The 24,182-nt window shown below is 37.5% G+C and overlaps 3 protein-coding genes across 6 annotated transcripts in view; 2 read left to right on the forward strand and 1 right to left on the reverse strand.

Annotated features, from left to right (window-relative positions):
• LOC127874337 (lipoamide acyltransferase component of branched-chain alpha-keto acid dehydrogenase complex, mitochondrial-like) overlaps positions 1 to 10,055 on the forward strand; it is a 29,802-nt gene extending 19,747 nt beyond the window's left edge. The window contains exons 7-11 of the mRNA XM_052418587.1: positions 2,346 to 2,674; positions 3,282 to 3,359; positions 4,548 to 4,739; positions 6,355 to 6,426; positions 7,004 to 10,055. Coding sequence (XP_052274547.1) covers positions 2,346 to 2,674; positions 3,282 to 3,359; positions 4,548 to 4,739; positions 6,355 to 6,426; positions 7,004 to 7,171 — 839 coding nt within the window. The 3' untranslated portion in view covers positions 7,172 to 10,055. The remainder of the gene's footprint in view (positions 1 to 2,345; positions 2,675 to 3,281; positions 3,360 to 4,547; positions 4,740 to 6,354; positions 6,427 to 7,003) is intronic.
• A 2,587-nt stretch (positions 10,056 to 12,642) lies between these two features.
• On the reverse strand, positions 12,643 to 22,112 carry LOC127874339 (uncharacterized). Of its 4 annotated transcripts, none has more exons than XM_052418592.1 (6): positions 21,992 to 22,112; positions 16,850 to 17,307; positions 16,041 to 16,500; positions 15,765 to 15,821; positions 15,442 to 15,618; positions 12,643 to 15,076 (listed from the first exon to the last, which is right to left on the reverse strand). In XM_052418592.1, the coding sequence occupies exons 2-4, from the start codon at positions 17,297 to 17,299 to the stop codon at positions 15,808 to 15,810; spliced, it is 924 nt and encodes a 307-aa protein (XP_052274552.1). In that variant the 5' UTR covers positions 17,300 to 17,307; positions 21,992 to 22,112; the 3' UTR covers positions 12,643 to 15,076; positions 15,442 to 15,618; positions 15,765 to 15,807. The 4 variants fall into 4 exon arrangements, with proteins under 4 accessions (XP_052274552.1, XP_052274550.1, XP_052274551.1 ...); XM_052418590.1 differs by lacking the exon at positions 21,992 to 22,112 and adding an exon at positions 19,428 to 19,585; XM_052418591.1 differs by lacking the exon at positions 21,992 to 22,112 and adding an exon at positions 19,348 to 19,478.
• On the forward strand, positions 20,236 to 22,913 carry LOC127874340 (uncharacterized). Its single transcript, XM_052418593.1, has 3 exons — positions 20,236 to 20,465; positions 21,596 to 21,774; positions 22,251 to 22,913. The coding sequence occupies exons 1-3, from the start codon at positions 20,293 to 20,295 to the stop codon at positions 22,619 to 22,621; spliced, it is 723 nt and encodes a 240-aa protein (XP_052274553.1). The 5' UTR covers positions 20,236 to 20,292; the 3' UTR covers positions 22,622 to 22,913.
• Positions 22,914 to 24,182: the final 1,269 nt, after the last annotated feature.

A 24,182-nucleotide genomic window follows, 5' to 3' on the forward strand; every position in this document is an offset into this window, starting at 1 on the left:
ACTATATTAAACTAAAATACCTTTCAAAACTATTCTGACCCTTGCAACACCATTAAAACACCTGACAATATCCAATAGCACAACAGAGAGAGCCCATGTGAATTTACACCAAGACACAGGGCTGTAGAGTAATATCTGTACTAATCTATGTTTATGTACTAACTAGTCCTCCGCGAGGGACGTTAAACGGGGGTGCTGTACACCGGGCATTTAAAAGAACCAGGGGCGCCCCTGGAATCGGGGCGCCCTCTGTATCCCGCTCGAACCCCCCACTAACACCTCTTGGGGCGGAGAGCACAAAAACCACACACAAACTATAAGGAATTAACATTAATGCCAATAAGGATAATGCTAACCTAGAGATAATAGGAATACTGCAAAAACCATTTCGATAAAAGGCAAACCACTATATAATCCATTAAAAAAAAACTCTAGTCACATTAAGGTCTCATTGGCCATCGTGCTATGATGTATAATATGACCTTATTTTCTCCCCTAAAGGGTCACAGGGGCAGGTCGATACATCTGTAGTCGAGAAGGCGCTGGACGACCTGTAAATAAATCTCAAATACACACACATCTTGAGGGGCATAACTTTGAACAAAATAATACGATGGATGGTTTAGCAACTTAAAAATTTCAAAGGGCCATAACTCTCTAAATAAATCATCTAACCAGAACCCACAAATAACATGCGCATCTCCTCAAGGTAGTTAAGCTTCCCATAAAGCCTCTTTGAATTCCAGTCAGTAGTTGGGGAGAAATAGCCCGGACAAGAATTGCACTATATGTACAGTTTATAGAAAATTTCAAAGGGCCATAACTCTGTGAAAAATCATCTGACCATAATCGGCTGATGATTTGCACATCTCCTGTTGGTAGTGAAGCTTCCCATAAAGTTTCATTGAATTCCCGATATATGTTGCTGAGAAATTGCTCGGACAAGAATTGCACTTTATGTACAATGGACAATTTCAAAGGGCCATAACTCTGTGAAAAATCATTTGACAAGAACTGGCTGATAATATGCACATCTGCTCTTGGAAGTGAAGCTTCCCATAAAGTTTCATTGAATTCCGGCAATTAATTGCTGAGAAATAGCCTGAACAAGAATTGCACAATATGTACAGTTAATGGAAAATTTCAAAGGGCCATAACTCTGTGAAAAATCGTCCGACCAGAACCGGCTGATGATATGCACATCTCCTTTTGGTAGTGAAGCTTCCCATAAAGTTTCACTGAATTCCGGTCATTAATTGCTGAGAAATAGCCCGGACAACAATTGCACTATATGTACAGTAAATGGAAAATTTCAAAGGACCATAACTCTGTGAAAAATCATCCGACCAGGACCGGCTGATAATATGCACATGTCCTCTTGGTAGTGAAGCTTCCCATAAAGTTTCATTGAATTCCGGTCATTAGTTGCTGAGAAAAAGCCCGGACAAGAATTTCACTATATGTACAGTTAATGGAAAATTTCAAAGGGCCTTAACTCTGTAAAATTCATCAGACCAGGACCCGCTGATAAAATGCACATCTCCTCTTGGTAGTGAAGCTTCCCATTAAGTTTCATTGAATTCCGGTCATAAGTTGCTGAGAAATAGCCCGGACAAAAATTGTGCACGGACGGACAGACAGACGCACACACACATGCATGGACAGACGAAGCGGCGACTATATGCTCCCCCCAAAATAAATATTGGGGGAGCATAAAAAGTAATTATTACTGGTACATTTCAATGTTTTCATTCAGTGTTAAAGGAATGCTAGTTAATGTATAGGAGTATTAATAATAATATGAAAGTGAAAAATGAAAGCATGCATAGTTTCTGATGTTGTAAGAAGCTCGTCCATGTATATGATAAAATTCAATTTGATTTATAAAAATTTAAGTTGATATATTTTTTGAGATTTGTTTAATATGTAGCCTTACTGTGAGCTTTCATGTGGTTTTATTTCAAAATATTTAATGCAAGATCACTATTTTGAGTTATGTCAGCCTTGTTCTGTGAAAACTAGGCATAATATATGTGCTTAAAGTGTTGTCCCAGATTAGCCTGTGCAGTCCCTACAGTTTAATCATGGACGACTTTTTCAGCCTGTAGTGGATTTTGTTTTTTGGAGACTTTCTTTAAACATAAAAAATCCTAAGAGGGGAAAGTGTTGTCCCTGATTAGCCTGTGCAAACTGCACAGGCTGATCAGGGATGACACTTTTTGCACATGCATAAACTCAGCTTTTACAGAACGCAACTCATATGTTGTAAAAATAACATTTGCAATTGAAGATCTACAAATTATGAAAATTTAAACAAGATATTATACTCATTTTATCATTTCCAGAGATTGTTCCACCCCCACCAACTGTCCAGACCCAAGCCCCTCCCCGGCCCCAAATCTCACCCTTAACTCCACCCACTGCACTCCCACAAGAACCTGTTGTCGTGCCTCCAAAGATTCAGACTCCGCCCGTGATTGGCAAGGACGTAACTGAGCCAATCCGGGGCATCAGGAGAGCGATGGTAAAGACGATGACTGCTGCGCAGGCTATACCTCCCTTCGGTTACTATGACGAAATCGACATGACAGCTCTTGTGAAATTTAGAAGGGATATGAAAGTGAAGGCACTTGAGAGAGGTGTGAAATTCTCCTACATGCCCGTATTTATAAAGGTGAGTTTCTTTTAAATGATTTCTGTTTAAAAAAATTAGGTCATTTGATTGCATCAAGTGGTAGGTCAATGCTATTGCTTGATTAGTTAAGTACTCTTTTCATATGGCCCTGGCTCTGGGAAAACTGGGCTTAATTCATGTGTGTAAAGTGTCACCCCAGATTATTCATGGACAACACTTTCCGTCTAGACTGGATTTTCATTTAGAAGAGATTTCCTTTTAAACAAAAAATTCCATAAAAGCGGAAATTGTTGTCAGTGATTAGTTTATGAGCTGCAAAGTCTGGGTTGACACTATACATATGAATTAAGCTGACTTTGACCTTCACATGGCTCATATTCACACAAGTTGACAAATAATTTAAGTTCTGAAAAAAAAAAATATCAATATATTTAGTGTTTTTTTTCCATAGGAAAACAATGTTTCGTGTACAATACTCCTATAAATTGCAAGGTATTCTGAAGCTACTATGGATTGTTTCAAGGGTGATTTTGATAATTGATTTAACTGAGAACCATTTTAATGAATGATTGAACTGTGAACCATTTTAATGATTGATTAAACTGTGAACCATTTTAATGATTGATTGATCTGTAAACCATTTTAGGCTGTGTCCATGGCATTGAGGCATTTCCCAATCCTGAACTCCAGCGTAGATGCCAAGTGTGAAAATATCACATACAAGGTTAGACCTACAGTTTTGTGTGAAAAAATCAGTCATGTTCTGGGAAAACTGGTCTTAATGCATATACGTTAAGTGTCATCCCAGATTAGTCAGTGCAGTCGGCATAGGCTAGTCAGGGATGACACTTTCTGGCTTATTGGAATTTTTTGTTTAAAGGAGGTCTTTTTGAATGAAAATCCAGTAAAAAAAGCGTCATCCCTGATAAGACTGTGCAGAATCCTGATAAGACTGTGCAGAATGCACAAGCTACCGAATCTGTGATTCCACTTTATGAAATGGATTTTGCACAGTTTGTTCCACAAAGAGGCTCATTGTTGTGAAAATATCAGTATGTGCAATTTTAGATAAACACATTATGAAAATATCAATAACAATATGAGAATTTCAAGTTGTGAAAATATAGCATGCTAGATAACAAGTTTAAAGTGGTAAAATATTTAAAACAAGATTAAAAATTGCAAGGTCTGTTGATATCCCATTCTGGGTTAGACATCAAAATTGTGAAACTCGTATGCAAGGTATGAATTTTTTAGTAACGACATATCTGCCATGCACAAGAAAGGAATGCAAGTTGTGCATATATCACTTGCAAAATAATTATTGCATACTATTCAACATTGCACAGACAAACATACAAATAAATAGTTAATATATCACCTGCATGGTAAGAAAATATATTGGCAATATAACATTTCAATAAAGAAGTTTAGCATATTCAGACTTGTTTTTGACAAATAATGGTGTTGTTTAATTCTTTCAAAGTTAATGTACAGTTTAAAAGAGCAGAATTTATTATCTGAGCTGTGTTATGGAAAAACTCTTAATGCATGTGCCTAAATTTTACCCAAATTAGTGTGTTGACAGGCATATCAGGGACGACACTTTTGGCGTAGACAGAATTTTCCTTTAGAAGACTTTTTTAAACCATTAAAGGGCAAAGTTCTGTCCCTGATTAGCCTGTGTGGACTGGTCTTTGTGGACTGGCCTGTGTGGACTGGTCTGTACAGGCTTATGTGGGACGACATTTAACACACATGCCTTAAGCCCATTTCTAGAATATTTAGATTAGTTTTAAAAAAATAATGGTTTTGTTCAATTCTTTCAAGTTGTATACAGTTTTAAAGAAAATAATGAATTAATTAATAATGACATGTTCTACAGGCCTCACAATAATGCCATGTTCTACAGGCCTCACACAATATTGGTCTTGCCATGGACACAAAAGATGGGTTACTGGTGCCAAATATTAAGAACGTGCAAGCACTGACTATCTTTGAGATTGCATCGGAGCTTAATCGACTGCAAGTGTTAGGGGATGCAGGCAAACTTGGGACAGAGGAACTCACTGGGGGGACCTTCTCCCTTTCAAATATTGGATCAGTAAGTAGAGGTACCTTCTCCCTTTCAAATATTGGATCAGTAAGTAGAGGTACCTTCTCCCTTTCAAATATTGGATCAGTAATTACAATTCAATGTCTAATAAAATGACCAAAGGTGTGTGGCCCTTATTTCATTATTCTGTGCTCATGCCTATTTGGGGTAGATTGTTAACAAAGTAATAGCCCCAAAACTCTTCTAAATTAAAATCCTTAGTAGTCTTGTCATAAAGCACTATGAAAATGTTGACCAGTTAGAGTTTGTATTGCTTGATAACACATAACAATGCTTGAGTGTATGAGCGTGTGTGCTTTGACATCCATTTTCTCAAAAAATTATGCTTGATTAAAGGTCATGTTACCTGATATGCTCATTTTCCTACCTCAAAACTGTGAAAGTTTGTCATTAGTTTAAATCTATTTATTTTAGCTCAATTTCATAGAAAGCCTATGGCTTATTTGAAACGTCTTAAGTCAGTTTCCTGGGACTAAGAACCAGTACTTGGTGTCTATGGGGAAGATCTGAAGAACCCCACAGTGGGGATCGAACCCATGACCTTCCGGTCCCTAAGCGGACATCATATCCACTTAGCGAAGAAGACCTAAGTTTGCAATTTTTATACAGCATGCATTTAATATTCACCATGAAGAGATGGCAAGTCGCTTGTAACATTTTGTATCCCTTCTTGTATGAGTGAGGTTCATTTGATTGGTAAATCAACAAGGGCTGTTTGTAAAACATGCATGCCCCCCATATGGGCTCTCCGTTGTAGTGACAGCCATTGTGTGAATATGTTTTTTGTCACTGTGAACTTGACCTTTGACCTTGTGACCTGAAAATCAATAGGGGTCATCTGCCAGTCATGATCAATGTACCTATGAAGTTTCATGATCCTAGCCATAAGCGTTCTTGAGTTATCATCCGGAAACCATTTAACTATTTCGGGTCACTGTGACCTTGACCTTTGACCTAGTGACCTGAAAATCAATAGGGGTCATCCGCGAGTCATGATCAATCTACCTATCAAGTTTCATGATCCTAGGAATAAGCGTTCTTCAGTTATCATCCGGAAACCATTTTACTATTTCGGGTCCCCGGTGAACTTGACCTTTGACCTAGTGACCTCAAAATCGGTAGGGGTCATCTGCGAGTCATGATCAATGTACCTATGAAGTTTCATGATCCTAGACATAAGCAGTTCTTGAGTTATCATCCGGAAACCATTTTACTATTTCGGGTCACCATGACCTTGACCTTTGACCTAGTGACCTCAAAATCAATAGGGGTCATCTGCAAGTCATGATCAATCTACCTATCAAGTTTCATGATCCCAAGCCTAAGCGTTCTTGAGTTATCATCCGGAAACCATTTTACTATTTCGGGTCACCTTGACCTTTGACCTAGTGGCCTCAAAATCAATAGGGATCATCTGCCAGTCATGATCAATGAACCTATGAAGTTTCATGATCCTAGCCCCAAGCGTTCTTGAGTTATCATCCGGAAACCACCTGGTGGACGGACCGATCAACCGACCGACCGACCGACATGTGCAAAGCAATATACCCCCTCTTCTTCGAAGGGGGGCATAAAAATCCAACCTGTTTCTTTTCTTCATCAGATTGGTGGCACCTATGCACGACCAGTGATATTACCTCCTGAAGTAGCCATAGGAGCCCTTGGACGTATACAGGTATGTTGCCCGGTTTCTACTTATGAGTTGCATTTTGGAAAATCTGGGCTTAATGCATGTGCGTAGTGTCTTCCCAGATTAGCCTGTGCAGTACACACAGGCTTATTAGGGATGACACTTTACGCCTAAACTTGATTTCTGTTTAGAAGAGACTACAGTTAAACAAAAATTCTGTATAAGTGGAAATTGTCAGTCTTAATTAGCAAGTGCTGATTGCACAGGCTAATCTGGGATGACACTTAACTCACATGCATTTAGCCCAGTTTTCCTAGAATGGGGCTTTGCTAAGCTTTTAGAAACACTAAAAAAATGTTTTGGGCCTTTTGAAACTTGTGAGAATTTTTTTGTGTTTAAGGGGAATATATGTGGACCGTATACATTGATGTATACTGGTTACTTTAAGAGAACTTGTCATAACACAGAAAAAAAAAATTAATCTGAACTATCCTCTTGATTCATCTCCTAAGGAATGACATTTTTCACAATTTTGAGAGGTTTGCTACCAAACTTTTCACATTTTAAATATGTTCGTCAATATTTTTTTCACAATTTTAAAAAGTTTGCAATTCATTTTTAGACTCTTCCAAGATTTGATGAGAATGGTAGCGTAGTGGCGCGCCACATCATGGCGGTGAGCTGGTCAGCGGATCATCGCGTTATAGAGGGCGCTACCATGGCAAGATTCTCCAACATGTGGAAGGCATACCTCGAGAATCCCACCTCCATGATTCTAGACTTGAAGTGATAAGTGGTATCATTATGTAGAGTCCTGATTCTGATGAAAGGATTGTAGCATTGACTGTTTCTAGGTTATTATATAATGAAATAAGCCTCTCTCTGGGAAAAGGGGAGTTAATTTTCTTTGTATAACTCTTTCAGTGCGGGAACCGAATTTTGAAGGACTTTGCAAACAGTTTGGATCCAGATGAGACGCCACAGAACGTGGCGTCTCATCAAGATCCAAACTGTTTGCTATTCTGATAGTATTCTGTGAAAAAAATCGAAGAAAATGCTAATTTTAGAAAATCAGCAGACGACATTTTAGCAGATGACAAATTTCCCAGCATGCAAAGTGTTATATAATGAAATAAGCCTCTCTCTGGGAAAAGGGGATTTAATTTTCTGTGTATAAAGTATGGCCCCAGATAAGCCTGTGCATTCTGTAAAGGCCTATTAGGGACGACACTTTCGGCTTAAACTGGAGTTTGATAAGAAGAGACTTTCATTTAAAATACAACATACCAGTGGAAAGTTTCATTCTTGATCAGCTGTTGTTACCTCAACTGCACAGGCAGATTCAATACGACACTTTAAGCACATGCATTAAGTTTGGTTTTCCCGGGTTTTGGATTAAAAATGGTTATCAATTATTAAAGAATGCAGAATCTATAATATATTATTTTGGATTTGATGCGATAAGTGTTATACTAAAAATGTTTTATATTTTGATGTATTAAACATGAATGTTTCACATTGGTGACCGTGTTATATGGAATGACACAATTGTAAGTAAAGTCATGTTTTCATGCTAAAGGTCTTTTGCTAGAATCTGCATTATTGTCTGTCAACATCGTTTAAAGACTTCCTTTGATATTATTTGATTAACTTCTTATTTTGGTGTATTATTATCCCCGGCCACAGGCAGAGGGATATAGAATTGGTCTTGTCCATCAGTCTGCCAGTCCGTCTGTCACAACAATTTTTAGAGCGATATCTCAGAAACTAAATTAAGATATCAACATAAAACTTCATAGGTGTGCCATGCACAAGATCCATAACCGTACACTTTCTTAAATAAGAGTTGTTGCCCTTCGTTTTGTTGTTTTGTATGATGATTTTATTCTTGGCTATATCTCAAATACCATGCAAGATTTCAACATGAAACTTCATGGGTGTATTGATATTAATGAAGAGAAGTGCCATGTTTAAGAACCATAGCTCTTCACTTTCATAAATAAGAGTTATTGCCCTTTGATGATACAAAATTTTAACATGAAACTTCATTGGTGGGTGTTAAAAAAAATAAATTGGAATAAGTGCCATGCACAAGAACTATTACCCTGCACTTTCTTAACTAAGAGTAAGTGCCCTTTCTTGTTTTTGTATGATGTAACTGTTCAAGGCTATATCTCAGATACAAGATTTCAACATGAAACTTCATGTGTGTGCAGATATCAATAAGGAGCATTGCAATTCATAAAAAATAATTGCCATACACTTAATTATTATGCCCCTCTTAGAAGAAGAGGGGGTATATTGTACACTTAATTATTATGCCCCCCTTCGAAGAAGAGGTGGTATATTGTTTTGCACATGTCAGTAGGTCGGAAGGTCGGTCAGTCCGTCTGTCCACCAAATGTTTTCCGGATGATAACTCAAGAACGCTTACGTCTAGGATCATGAAACTTCATAGGTACATTGATCATGACTAGCATATGACCCCTACTGATTTTGAGGTCACTAGGTCAAAGGTCAAGGTCACAGTGACTCGTTTTTGGATGCAGTTTAGGACCACATTTGCAGATTATATTATGTACTGTTGTGGTGGGGTCTTTATCCGTCCACCAGATGGTTTCCAGATGATAACTCAAGAACCCTTACGCCTAGGATCATGAAACTTCATAGGTACATTGATCATGACTGGCAGATGACCCCTATTGATTTTCAGGTCACTAGTTACCTATTTATTATTATCCGACACTTAATGATTCTACTGTATATCAAGCAATTTGCACAGATCCATAAACGGTTTATTTAGCGGGGATATCAATTTAACAAATTTGTTTGTTCATGAATGTTTCACTATGTAACAACATGCAATATGTTTAAACTGTTTTTGTGTAAAAGTGTTGTTTATCTTGGAATTATTTTCATGCATACCAGAACAAGTCTTTATAATTTATTCCAGAAGTGAAGTTATAATTGCTTCTTTCTGTAAATTTAATTTTGGTGCGTATTATACAAATCCTTCAATGAGAATGGATAAAATGAAATAAATTGGGGTTTTGCAGCCGGTGGTTGGAGTTGTAAACTGGGTTCCAGTGATTAAATTCAGTTTACTTTGACCAACCTTGAGGAATCTTTGGATGTAGCAAGCTTGCACAGAGACCTTACTGGGGATTGCATTTGCTGCTAATGGGGTCAAGGACATTGTATCTAACAAACTGTTTCCTCTCAATAACTTGATTTTGACTTGAGATGTATCTATCTATACTGTCCAACTCCCCTTGCGGGTATTATTGACTGGAGATATTTCATTAGCGATTGTGTGTGTAGGTAGCTTACATGCATAACTAGATTTGGATTGCATTTGGGGCCAGAAAGATAGAGATCACTGTACTTAAAATAGAATAAAAGAGTTTTCACTCAATAGTTTTTTACTGTAATTGTGTGTGTAGGTGACTAAAATGTGGACCTTGCCTGGGATTGCATGGTTTAGAGTTTTTGTGGCATAACAATGGTTCTACTTGTGTATTATTGTAGAGGAAAATTTTTGCATGAAAATAATTCCTATGGCATTTTGAACAAAATAACAATAAAATATAATGTTTTGAGATGCATTTATTTATGAAAGAATATGTGTACAGATATATGCCAAATATTTAAATCACAAAAACACCAGTAAATATTGTGTTGTTGGTTATGCAATCTATGTACAATGAATCCACATGATCCCCTGCAACACAACTACACAAGGAAGTAAGTAAATCATAGTGTATGCTCTGTTGACAACATATGTATGTGATGTACACATTATGTTCCAAATCATACAAATCTAAAAAGCATTTATATACTGTACGCAGTATTGTTTTGTAACAGAAAAATGTAAATTAGTCTGTATAAAGTTTATTGATCATGGCATTCGCCTATAACCAAGGTCATACTGGATTTTATGTCCCCTTTGTGACCCAGAGTGGTCAGAGGTCCCTGGTTCAATGCCCACTTGATGGTGTTCTCAAGTGATCTCAGGACCATTATAAAGGGATTAAGTACTGGTTCCTTCAATCAAACGGACTCAAGAATGTCTGAGTAAGCCAAACACGTTATAAACTAACCAACATTTATGAACAGCAAATCGGCTTAAACATGTATATTAATTAAAGGAGGTAAATTAACTTAAAGAGGTATATTAACAGAGATCAATGGACCAAAGGTGATCGATTAACAAACAGTGATAGGTTGATTGACAATAAGTCAGATGTCAATCAAATGAGCTGATGAGCCCGCGATCAACCAACAAGATATCGATTTGCGACACACCCCTAGCAGCGTCTTACCGCCGACATTTTGTCCGACAATGACAGAGTGTTGTCGTATTCGAATGGGTTTCATCGAGTGACATAGGCATATATTCTGTGTAAAATCAAGTGTATTAGCTTATTTAACACTTGGAAACGCTAGAATACCAGTAAGCGGGTTAAAACGATAAATAAGGTAGATTCATTAACAAAATCACAATCAAACATTATTTAAAATTCTTTAAAAACTAGTACATCAACAACTCATCTTGTGAATTGATGTTGGTGCTAAACGTAGTGTAACTGTCACTGTGCGCTAGTTAATATTAATAGCTGATACTATTAGCTATATCTGACACAAAAAAAACATTTGACCTATAAATACATATCATGTGCATGCTTGATGAAGTCATGCAAATATCTGACACACAAAAAACATTTGACCTATAAATACATACTATGTGCATGCCTGATGAGGTCATGCAAATATCTGACACAAAAAAAAACATTTGACCTATAAATACGAATTATGTGCATGCCTGATGAAGTCATGCAAATATCTGACACAAAAAACGTTTGACCTATAAATACATATTATGTGCATGCCTGGTGAAGTCATGCAAATATCTGACACAAAAAACATTTGACCTATAAACACATATTATGTGCATGCCTGATGACCTCAATTGTCCAGATATTTTGGAAATATTGTACTTTTACCAAAATACGTTGGTTGTTATAATTTGCAGATTAAGCCGCAACTGCAAACGTGCCCCCAAAACAAGCATTTACGATTTGTTAATCCTTGTAATCAATACCTTTAACTATGTTACATTTGGTTGATCTGTTTCAAGCGTTGTATGTTTGATTCGTGTTTAAATGTTTGGCTTACCGGTAGATACAGAATATTATGTGAGTTTGGGATAAAGATCAAGTTTATCATGCGAGGCTTAGAACCGATGTAGCGCGAGGCTTGCCGAGCGCTATCATGGTTCGTGCCGAGCATGATAAACTTGATCTTTATCCCAAATTCACATAATATTCTATTTATCCTATTATTTCCTCCCTATTTTCGATTAATAATTGTAAAATATCGCATTTTTTGACGATTTTGTTTTTCTCGTGTTGGCAAAAACAGATTCTCTAATTTCGGAAAAACCCAAATCTGATCTTAAAATAGCGATAGTATAAAGCTAATGTTTATACGATCGTTGTTATACTATCGATTTTCATCTGGTAATAGGATAAATTTCTTAAACCGTCCTTCTTAGGTAAAATATATCATCTGTAAGAGATGCGTGTACACCTTTATATTACATATATAAACATAAACCGCATGTGTCGCCGTGTTCTTAATCTGCATGCGGCTATAGTATATTGTTTGAAATAGGTTTTTAAATGAAACTTAAGTGGTACATGTTTATCTTTCCACTTAGGAGGATACAATTCAATTTGAAAGTTCCACTTATCAATCGTTACGATTCAAAGGCCCTTTACAACTGTGAAAGTTGTTTTATCACGAATAAGGGTTGGATCTCATATACATATATGTTAAATTGGAGTATACGAAAATACACTTACTTCACACTGAATCACTAAAATATTTAAGAAGTTGTCGAAAATACCGGATATAATAATGTTTTATAAATATTACTGGTTAACAAACTATACGATCTGTAATTTAGTGTCAGCCGAATGCAACTGATCTGGGAACATAATATGCTCTTGTGTGAGAGAACCCTTGCCAGACAACTACCGCATGTACGCTTCCTAAACAGTGCCAGGTCACATTGGGATCTCCATTGGTTGGATCTGAGATATTCTCTCTTATCAGAAGATTTAACAAAATCACGCGCGTATGACTTGTTTCTTGGGTTTCCAAATTAAACTACATACAACTGAAATGGACATGTTTCTTTGTTCCATGTTTTGCCTTCTACGCATGTTTTTGCAATGAGATAATATAAAAAAGCCGTAGTTGGAAGTATACATACATTTATAATAAATCGGTATTACGTTTAATAACAACTGTACACAAAACAGGTCACTTTTATAATAACTTTTGTTTAAACACTACGCATTATATAATACTACAAATATAAGATCAGATGCTAGATGCACAATGGAGACAATCTGAGCCTCACCCTGGGAAAATGGGGCTTAATGCATGTGTGTAATGTGTCGTCCCAGATTAGCCGGTGCAGTCCGCACAGGCTTTATTAGGGACAAAACTTTCTGTATTGTATTATTCGTGTATATTTCGTTTAAAGCAAGTGAATGTTTTAGCGAAAATCAAGTTTAGACGGAAAGTGTCGTCCCTGATTAGCCTGTGCGGACATGCTTATCTGGGACGACACTTCACGCACTTGCATTAACCCCGTTTCCCCAGAGCGAGGATGATATCCAGAATTTCTTCACCTACCAACTTTGAGGCAACAAAACGTAAGTTAATTTGTACATGACATTATCATTCTATAAGCCTTCGTATAGACCATTCAGATTAGTACTATGAAACGTACATACGTGTGTTTTGTTGAGTACAGTGTATACAAAAACTGAAAGCAGCGACAAAATACAACAACAAATCCTTAATGGCAAGTAAAAAAGTGATAAAATGTTACATTTGCTATGCGTCTCGTTGACCAATTATACCAATTATGCAAAGGTAAACAGATATGAATATCTGAAAAATGTTGTTACCTGAGAGATATTACCAATATACATGTATGCTGATTGCACGAAATTTAAGTTACCCTTTCATCAAGTGTAGCATATTTAAATAGCGTTATGATCAGTGTTAATTAAGCATTATATTGGAAGACTTGATAAGGCAACCTTTTATATTTACAAGGAAAATCCGCAGTTTGATGCTGGATTTTTAATGTAATTTAAAAATTATGTTTTTATACAATCAAACTGTTATTTGCTAAGCTATGATATAAAAACATAATTAATTCGGTATAATTATATAACAAAGTTTTGCGTGAATCGTATTTGTACACAAATCTTTTTTTAAGTAGTCAATTATCCTTAAAAATAACACAACATATTGTTAAAAGCTACATTAAGCTTTAGCAAATCGTGTGATAATTAAACAAACATCTGTACTATGACAAAATCAGTATTAGAAAAAAGTCTGCACGCATGTACACGGAAAAATCAAACATCTTCCAGAACTATTCGATAACTATCTTTAATGACATTTATAAACTATGTACAGAAATAAACGCGCAGAATTAACGTTGTACACAAAGAAAGACATTAAAAACTGGCTTATATTAAGTGTTCATAAAAAATACAATTCCCTCTTAATTTTGCACCTTATGTTTTCCTATGGTATATCAGCTTGATGTATTTTGATCGTCCCTCTTTAAAGATACTGGTATGTTAATTAAGGAAGATGTTACATTAATACGCTCGTTTTCATGGAGTCATACGGACGGCTTTCCTCGATGAAAAAGAAGTGTCTTTATTATTTTTTCTTTACCGGGTTTAAAACAAATGCCTTACAATTAAATAATATTTAAGTTTGATACATTTTCACTTCCAACAATCAAAATACTATTATTGTTAATTCACAAAAAAACAATATGTACACATTTGTTTAGTTTTTGCTTACTTAAAGGCAGCTTTCGTAAACCAGAACCTTACTCCTTAAATCTGGAAATACCAGTTGTGTTTGTATAAAGAAAAATGTTATATCAGCTGGCCGATAAAGAAACACAAGTGAATTTTTTTTCGGCATAGTGGTAATTCCAAACGTTATATCTTTGATTATGGAACATCTTGTTCACCTTTAAGTCTGAAAAATACCAAAATAACACACTGAACGCAAATATGGAGGGCTGAGCTTGTCTTGGCAGAGAAATTGTTGATTATGTCAGGATCTTAGGATTAAAATCGATATTCTAGCGAAACAAACTTATATCCTCTACATTATATTAGTACACTTACAATGGTTCACTTTCAGAGAAAGTATTTACCGGTAGTTGCAATAATCCAACTCTTAGAAACTGATCTGTACGAATGTTCTCATAAAAGCTCAGAGCATTCAAAAAGAGCTAAGAAGATCGAGTTCTTATATATATGTATAGTATCATGCTTAATTAAAACACGCTTCACACTCCGTCCCACCTCAGCGCGTTTGGGAACTACGTCGTGCACGCATACCGGAAGTACGTCATTTGCGCATATCGGAACTACGTCAAGTGGTGCATTCCAGAAGTACGTCATTTGCCCATACCGAAACTTTGTCAGTCTCGATCGGTTTCTTCTCCTGGAATGTCGTGGAACTTGAGCTGCCGGCAGCCGACGGGTACGACGGTCCCGCGCTTCTGACAGCACGGCCAGAACAGCAGTTTGTCGGACATGGGTGGGTCCGCATCGGTGGGGTCTTCTTGCTTGTGCAAGATCTGAAAATATCGGAGGACTAGAATTATTTGAGTCCTTGATTGATTATGCCCGTTAATGCTTATTAAACGATCATGGTCGAAAACTAAATGCTGATTTTAGAAGTCTACATGACATGTTGAATGAAAATAAAACTGGCGAGCATTTAAAACATTTCAAAGGTATGAACGGAAGAAAGCTTGTACATAAAATATTAATATAAAATCGATATTTAATAAACATTATGCAATTAGTACATACAACCCCGGTGTTTTTTCGACTTTACATTAACGCCAAAGCAAAATCTAATTTGACTGGACCTTGAAACAGACAGTATAATTATGTTCTCCCAATACAGTATATCAGCCGGGAGCAGACGAACTCCCACCTTGTAGAGTACCGGCGCATGCGCGTGGAACCTGCAGGGGACGGTGTATGGTTCCCGGTCTGTAAATACCGTGTCGCACTGCCGGCACTGGGGCGCCCCGGACTTCGTCATCGTGAAACGCGTCCGTCTAGTCGCTGATCTTGTTGGAATACCGGTGTTCGAACTTTTGGGACGACGCTGAAAAGAAAACAACAAACTGTTATTTCTTAGAAACACTTTAGTATACATTACTCTACGTAAGTAATTATCCGCTGCCTTTAAAAATGTATTTTTGATAAGTGATGATGGTGCGCTTCGTGAATGTCGATCTAACGTACACTTACCGGCGGAGTCTGCAAGTCCTGGACCCTGGGTGCCACAGGGGCATTAAATTGGGACCCCTGTCAAACATATGCAAAGTATGTTATTAATCAATTATGAACCACATAGAAGAATACAAAGATGCAACAAAGGGTTGACCCCATACTTCGTTTTTATATTTTCTAGCTATCGCATTATCTCTTGGTACTTTAATATCAATAACATGCCTACTGCCAACTATTGCAACTAAAATAAATGTACTGCAAATATGCATTCTAAATGCGCACTGACGTACATACAGGCACTTGAATACCTGCTCATCTGTAGCGTCTCGCAATTGGCGATCAATGCTCGAAGCTCCGTGTAAATAACGTCTGTCTCATTGTAAATAATGCCTGTCTTGTTTGTAAAAACGCCTGCCTCATTGTAAGTGACGTCTGCTTCATTGTACACGACGTCTGTTTGAGTCGAAATATCGTCTGCGTCGCGCGTCCGTAACGTCTCGTGGTTGGTGACCAATGCCCAAAGCTCCCCGATCCTCGCCGCCTGAGTAGCGTGCCTCTCCAAGAGTTGCAGCCTCCATTCAGCCTCCGTACTTCGGGTGTCTTGAAGACGCGCATTCAGCAGCTGTAGGTCCTGGAGGCGGGCTTCCAACTGCGCCTTTTCCTGGGACCACTTTTCGCTCTCGCGGTGCATGTGTTTAATCTCGAGGGCATACTCGTCCCTCTTCTGCTCCGCCGTTGCCTGTAGAACCCTTGCCTGTAAAACACGTGTTTTAAGTGTCGTCCCATATAAGCCTGTAAAGTCTTATAGAATATATAATTATTTCTGTTTTTCTGTTTTTCTAAAATTTTGAATATATATATATCTATATATATATATATATATATATATATATATATATGTATATATATAGTTATATAAGTAAAATGTAATAATCCAGATTGTGAATATTATATAATAAAAGTAAAAACACGTGTCTGGGATTTTAAATATATATTGATTTAGCTAAATATATATATACACACACAGTCGATCAAAATGTGCATATCCAAGGTGCAATGAAGACGCTTGTATCGTATGTTAATCATAAAACCCTGATGGCTACCTTATTGAGTTCAACCAGAGTATCGTCCAACGCATCGTTTAGAGTTGTCATCTGACGCTGGTTTTCGCTCAGCGCCTCATTTCGCTGAATCAGCATATGTTCAAGATCCACGATCCTCGACCTATAGTTTTCGCACGTGACTTCAAGCTGCGCTGTCTTCCGTTCACGTTCCGCATCGCGAATGTCGCGGCGAAGAATCTCCGCATGTTTTGCGTTTTCACTCGCTTCCAGGTGCAATATCCTCTCTCTTATTATGTCCTGGTTGAAAGCAGTATTGTCAAGGCGGAACGTGGCGCCACTTCCGGTTGTTCCAGCAGGGCCACTGCCACTATATTGGAGGTCTACCTCGAGTCTAGGATGTAACAAATCATCCTGGGACCGGCTGGTCTCCTGTACGCCTACTCCGAATAAGGTTTTCTGGAAAGTGGCGTCATGAGAAGGGGTAGACATATGCGAGCCTATATAAGACAAAAGAAGTCATGAGAAGGGGTAGACATATGCGAGCCTATAATTATAAGACAAAAGAAGTCACTGAGGAGGGGTAGACATATGCGAGCCTATATAAGACAAAAGAAGTTCGAATGAGCCTCGTACTGGAAAATCGAGGCTTAATGCATATGCGTAAAGTTACGTCCTAGATTAGCCTGTGCAGTCCGCACAGGTCAATGCGGGACAACACTTTCCGCTTACACTGGATTTTCGTTTTGAAGGCAAGGCATTTTGTTTTACATCTCGGCAAAAATAAATACATTGTTATAATTGTGCATATACACCGTGGTTAAAGTTAATTTTATGTTTTAACAGTGATGGCTCAATTTATTAAAAAAAGTACTGTTAACAGAACCAATATAGAACAATACAACAGGCAAAGTAGAACTGTCTTTTAACCGATGTCAACCACAGGTGGTTAGCGTGTTGCTATGATATTAATTAGTGAAAACATCATTTTGAATGATAAATAATCATATTATAACGAAAAATTATTTTTTTGACAAAAATTCACTATCAAATATATATATAACAAGGTATGCAACTCAAAATCACCCCAAAACGGGGTGCATCGCTTTGAACAGCCATATCTTCATCAATTGTGCAGCGACTTTTCACGATCTTGGTCTTATTCAACGCAGAAATGATGTCAACAAGACGATTGACTATGCGTGTAACCTATATTCTCATTGGCTGCTATATGTGATATCAGGTCATGTCCTGGTATCCCACTGAGTAATATCTTACGAACATTACGTCAGCATATTTTTCTTCCGTTCCACTTAATGTACTAGTATATGACCCATTTAGGATTTTTACGTTTACAGCATAAAACATTGAGGCATGTATCGATTTGATGAAACAAACAGATATATATGTATACAATTATTATTATATACATTTATGTTCATACTTTACAACAGTGTACTTGAGCATCTGGCCGAACAGATTCTCATATAATCTGTCATATATAAAATGTCACATATAATGCCACATATAATCTGTAAATATACTCCTTCACATATAATCTGTCACATATAATTTGCCACATGTTTAATGAGATTTGTTACAGGCGGTCTCAATGTTGACATGAAGGGCAATCAATTTGGAATACAGGTTTTGCGCTCTATATTCATTGCCTGTTCTCTGCGTCGGGCATCAAAAACACAAATAAAAATAAACTGAGTTTTTAGTTTGCTTACTGGAAAAAAAGCGTTAGTATTCAATGGGTGAGAGTTTCAACAACGCACGACTACAACGCACGACTACCAATATCTATTAATACTATGCGTACGGTATTTATAAAAACAGCGAACTTAATGTTCAAGACGGTTGGGTATGTTATTGAATGAAAAATAAACGGTGTCCAATATCGAATGTATTTTAAGTGCACACAATCAATAATAGAGAAACACCGCAGTAAAAAAAAAGATTCATACGCCGTCGTAGTTTATTATAACATATCCGCCCACGAATGAAACCATCCGCACGAGGATTCATTATTATATTCTGTTTACTGTACACTTATTTACTTTATCATTACTATAGTGTTCGATAAATTAAGTATTGTATTAAACAAAAACAGAACTCTTGAGAATATATATTTATATTTTTTTGGAAATCCCCTACTATTTCCATTGTCGAATCGCTTGTATTTCTACAACAGATTCAATACAAATGTATATACATATTTAACGGTTCTGCTGCTCATATAATTATAAACACAAAATATACTTTGTGTTCAGAAAAAAATAAGAACTATAAGAACTTTTCAAAACATTGAATAAAATTGGGCACATATTATATCCCAACAGTTAAACTTAAATTTCGTTTTGAAGACGATTTAATAGCTTTTTTGAGTGCGTTTTGTGGTGTTGTAAGACATATGTATGCTAGTAATTGGCACTGTATGCAAGTATACTGTTAATTTAGTGTGACGTAAATAATTGAAATGAACGTTAGTTAGACGTTTAAGACAATAAGTTTAAGTAACACATATCCGCAAGTACCCGATTTAATTAAGACGATGTATTATATTAATGTCAAGCACTTCACTATATAACAACTTCTTTATACACGAATAACTCACGTAGAAAATGAATTTAAACAATCCTTAATGCTGTGAATAATCCACCGTCCACACTCATTCAACACCAATCAATGTATGAGTTAACAAGATCATGTCAACTCTGCCACTAGAAAAAGCAATTGATATTGATTACATAAACATCGCGCTGGGAAACCCGGGTGTAATTCATAAAATCGTCCGCACATGCTTTTCGCTTTTATGGATTTTTTCGTTTAAAGGCATCGTCGGATACCCACGTTCGACCCATTCCGCTCCTCTCCATTTAATGCTTGAGAGTAACGGAATGAATTAGTCGTGGGTATCCGACGATGGTTTAAAGGAAGTCTCTTCTAAAAAATCAAGTTAAGGCGGAAAGTGTCGCCCCTGATTAGCCAGTGCAGACTGCACAGGCTAATCGGGGACTACAGTTAATGCACATGAATTAAGCTCAGATTTACCCTAACGAGGCTCATATTTTGATATGCATGGCCGCATAGCTTCCACAATACACGTTCCAAAAAGCTAACACGTGCGGTGGCTGTTTTGGCCGCAAAGATTTCACAAAAAACACGTTCCAAAAAGTTAGCACGTGCGTGGTTGTTTTCATTTTGTCAGGCAATCATTCTTTTTCATGTATATCGACTTAAAAGGCATTGAATGTTTAACGAGTATCGTGGTTTATAAATTTAATAGGTATTGTTGTATGATAAATACTTTATTGAGATTGTCATGTCATGGAATAACATAACATGTACATTTGACGTAGATAATCCATTCCATACAGCGAAAACACGTAATAAATATTTACGTCATAGTGAATTATTATGACGTCACGAACGCACGTGATTTAGTACGATTTTGTACCTCACCACGACTAAGTCACGAGATGGCATTGTTAACAATGAACAGCACCATATGGGATATCGAAGAAGCCATAAGGCACGAGAGACGCACGTGGGATAAATTGGAAGAGTCGGCTGCGAAGTGGCAGACGATCTTGGATGAACTGTCGTCTGATATCGAACACGCCGATGGGTCGAGCACGGAGTGGAAGATCAAGTAAGCAAGAGCTTTACAATTTTCGTGACAAAACAACTTGAACAAACTTTCAAATTAAATAGCTCACATGGTGTTAATGGTGCGGTGCGACTGCATCCTCATTATTATTGAAAAAAAATGCGATTATTTGGCTGTCACTGTTGATTTCATTAACAAAACTAATTTAATAAATTTATTGTTTTCGCCGCACGACACCCTGAATTACACAATTTAGGCCTTTAATTTTCATACACCAAATGATCGGAATGTTCAGAAAATATGTAGGCAAATGCATATTGAACCAAGCCTGATGTATCCGAGCTTTTGTCTAGATCAGATTTTTCCTTCAATTTAAAATATCATTAAAAACCTTATAAATGTGACGGATTTAAGGAGTGCGCTAGTACGCTAAAACCACATGAGCTTCGTTCTGGGAAAAGGGGGCTAAGTACAAGTCCGCACAGTGTCGTCCCAGCTCTGACTGTGCATTCCTCATAGGCTAATCAGGGACGACACTTTTCGCCTAGACTGGATTTTGGTTTATTACAGACGTTCTTCATACGAAAATTCCATGCAATCTGAAAGTGACGTCCCTGATTAGCCTGTCAAATCTGGGACGACACTGTGCGGACATGCATTTACGAATCGTTTTTCCAGAGCGCGGCGCATCTCTGTTAGGCATATTTCTTATAATCGATATCACATTTATTAAGACTTCTGCGACAAAGTGGTCATCAAATAAGCAAACATACCAACATCCGATGGCCGATACCAGTTACGCTTTGAATAAAATAATATAATGCACAAATAAACGTAAGTACTGATGATGACGATGAGACGCGCAAAAACACGTCGACGAAATCGCAAAGCAAGCGTGTACATACTGTAGATGTTACTTATACTGAATTGTCCATTGTCGGCTCCGGCACTACTTACATGTACCCCGGTTACTCTTAAGAATATTACAACGTGCCCGGGGTACGGAAAATATACCTGAGCCGACAACGACCAATTGGACGTTAGTAGATCGTTTTAGTACTCGCGATTGAGCGTTGTCGTCATCGCGTTTTAACCTTGTCATCTTTTCGTGTTATTTGTTTTCCAACAAAAAGAGTATATGCAACTTGATTTTAAATATGTTACGTTTGTAGGTTTGAGTGCCAAAAGGATTACAACCGGATGCTGATGAGACATCTACAGCGCATGCGTGCTGAGATACGGATGCTTCATAAAGGAAATGACGTAACGCTTCAAGAACCGGGTCTTAAAACAATCGGGGAATGGCGCACAGAAATACAGAAGCTTACCGTTGAGAAATGGTCAATGGAAAGTAAGTTGCTCCGAAACTACCACATGTTACATACACATTTTTATAGTAAGATTAACTCAGCTAGCTAACGACGTTTGGTGATATAAAAAAAAATTATCACCCCGATTAACCATGGTCATGTGCATTGTCATACATATTGGAAATAAAAACTTGGGTATACATACATATTTCATGTTATTTATAGTAATAAAATGCAAAAAAAAAATGATTCACTTACCGCGACAACACGGGTATTGTGTTACAATTGCGTAGGCAGCCGTTTTTTCACACAAAATACCTGTAATTCAAACAACTCATTATTCTCTAGACGATATATGTATGGACGTATGTGACATTTTTTAACCCTAACGATTTGTTATGTGATTTAGATTGAAAAAAAATGGTGACTGAGCTAAACGTTCATATACTATGTATCGAGTTTACTACGTAACGCATGTTTTGAATGATACAGTTCTATTGGCGTCCTCCACCTCCAGGTCTGCGCAACATGTACGAGAAGCAGCTGGACGCCGAGTCGATGGCGTACCACCGGGCGCACGACCACCTGACGCAACTCTCGAGGGACATCCGGCTCTCTCAGGCGTTGCTTATCACCAACCAGGAGGCCGAGGACGCTGCCGTCCTGTCGTCCATTGAAGCGGTGGCGTCGCCACGTAAGACTGGCGGTGGCGGTAGGAAGCCGCTGGCAAAGGTTTCGCCCCTGAGGCCGCCCGTAAAATGCGAGACACCCAAGAGTTACCGGGCGATGTTCCGGCAGCACCGGGACCAGCATCTGCGCGCGAACGAACATCATCTCAATTTTTCGGGCATGTCGCCCAAATCGAAACAATGCAATCCTACGGAATGATGTTTTCAGTTCCTTTCTTTAAAAATTGAAAATGTTAATTTCAATCAACATAGGTAATTAATGTAATGTTCTCCAAGGCGTGAATACGATGCCAAATTATTACGCCCTACGAATCAGCTAGAAATACAGACAATAGTCTTAAGTTACTAATAGACTTATATTTAAAAGAATAAATTTAACAATTAAAAAGATGTTTTATGTACTTGAGAACTAACATAAGGTGACTTAGTCATTGAATTATGCAAACATAACACGCGCTGTTTACTAAAACAAAAGAAAAAGATAATTGAAAGCATATTGTGGTCATAACTACATTACCGGTAACCCACAAACGGTGGAAACAAGTTGCTCATTAAACATTTTACATTTATGACCACGGTAGAATAATCAAAGTACTGACAGTACTGGTGTGACGATGCTTTTGAAGAGGATGGATATAAAACATCAATTTAAGTTTATCTATATCACCACAATTGTGTATGTTGATACGAACAATCGGGTACGATAAAAATTTTGGGTACGAAAATTTTGGGTACGAAAAAAAATTTGGTACGAAAAAAATTTGCGTACGAAACATTTTTGGTACGAAAAAAAGTTTAGGGGTACGGGGAAGTAGTACCCGTGGGTAACTTGACCCTTTGAGCGAAACTGGGAGGCGGGTCACATTCTTGTTCATTAAGTATGGCAATACCTTCATGATGATTCTCGAAAGTAGGTATGAGCACATAGCCGGACCATGTGAGCTCAATCGTATGAGCACTTGACTATCCGAGTTCGCGCACGAACATATGGATAAGTTAACTAATAGCGAAATGACCTTATACATGTATATGCTGAAATCTAACAATCGAACGAAATATCAAACATGGTATGTACACTTAGGTGGTTGTGTAATTTCTGTTAGAATATCGTATTCAATGTGTAATTTTTAAATGATTGTGCCCGCACCTGAGTTTGTTGCCTTGTTTGAGTCTATACGCGCCTAAGCTGCACCCAGTGTGTGTATTTGTGTTTTTCCAAGGTAATGAGTTACCTCCGCGCTGAGGCTGCATAATGTTGGGTCCCGGAGTGTGTCCAGCACTCCTACCTAATAAGATTAGATTGACGACAGTTGGGACGAATTTTGAATAATAGCTGCAATTTCCAGCTATTTGTTTTGTACTGAAATACTTTTTTAATTTTGTATATGGTCAAATGCTGCGGGGGGGGGGGATGAGATTATCCGGAAAAAAACACTGTGGTGACCACAAAACATACAAAATATAACATTGCGCCGGAAGCGGTAATCGAACCGGTGTCGTAAAGGTGAAAAGCGAACGTCCTTACCACTGCGCTAGCGGGACGGACAATTACGCTAAGATATGTTGTTTTATCTATATATATCATAGCAGTGCAGCGTTTACAATTTGCAGGTTCGAAATCGTTCGCATTCTTTAGTTTTGTGATCACGTAAAAAGTTAATTTTGCATGTTTTTATTCGCAATTTATTTACTAAATCGAGAACAAACATCAAACAAAATAGAAAAAATATATAGTTGTTTCATTGGTCCATAAAAATAAA

This window comes from Dreissena polymorpha, chromosome 3, assembly GCF_020536995.1.
Source record: "Dreissena polymorpha isolate Duluth1 chromosome 3, UMN_Dpol_1.0, whole genome shotgun sequence".
NCBI lineage: Eukaryota > Metazoa > Mollusca > Bivalvia > Myida > Dreissenidae > Dreissena > Dreissena polymorpha.

Excerpts from the sequence above, each read along its gene's own strand:
- LOC127874340 (XM_052418593.1), top strand. The coding sequence starts at position 20,293 with ATGGCATTGTTAACAATGAACAGCACCATATGGGATATCGAAGAAGCC. Across the intron at positions 20,466-21,595 it reads AGCACGGAGTGGAAGATCAA|GTTTGAGTGCCAAAAGGATT; the intron begins GTAAGCAAGAGC and ends TTACGTTTGTAG. Across the intron at positions 21,775-22,250 it reads TGAGAAATGGTCAATGGAAA|GTCTGCGCAACATGTACGAG; the intron begins GTAAGTTGCTCC and ends CTCCACCTCCAG.
- LOC127874339 (XM_052418589.1), bottom strand. The coding sequence starts at position 18,838 with ATGAATCCTCGTGCGGATGGTTTCATTCGTGGGCGGATATGTTATAAT. Across the intron at positions 17,308-18,777 it reads TTATAATAAACTACGACGGC|GCTCGCATATGTCTACCCCT; the intron begins GTATGAATCTTT and ends TGTCTTATATAG. Across the intron at positions 16,501-16,849 it reads CTCTGGTTGAACTCAATAAG|GCAAGGGTTCTACAGGCAAC; the intron begins GTAGCCATCAGG and ends CGTGTTTTACAG.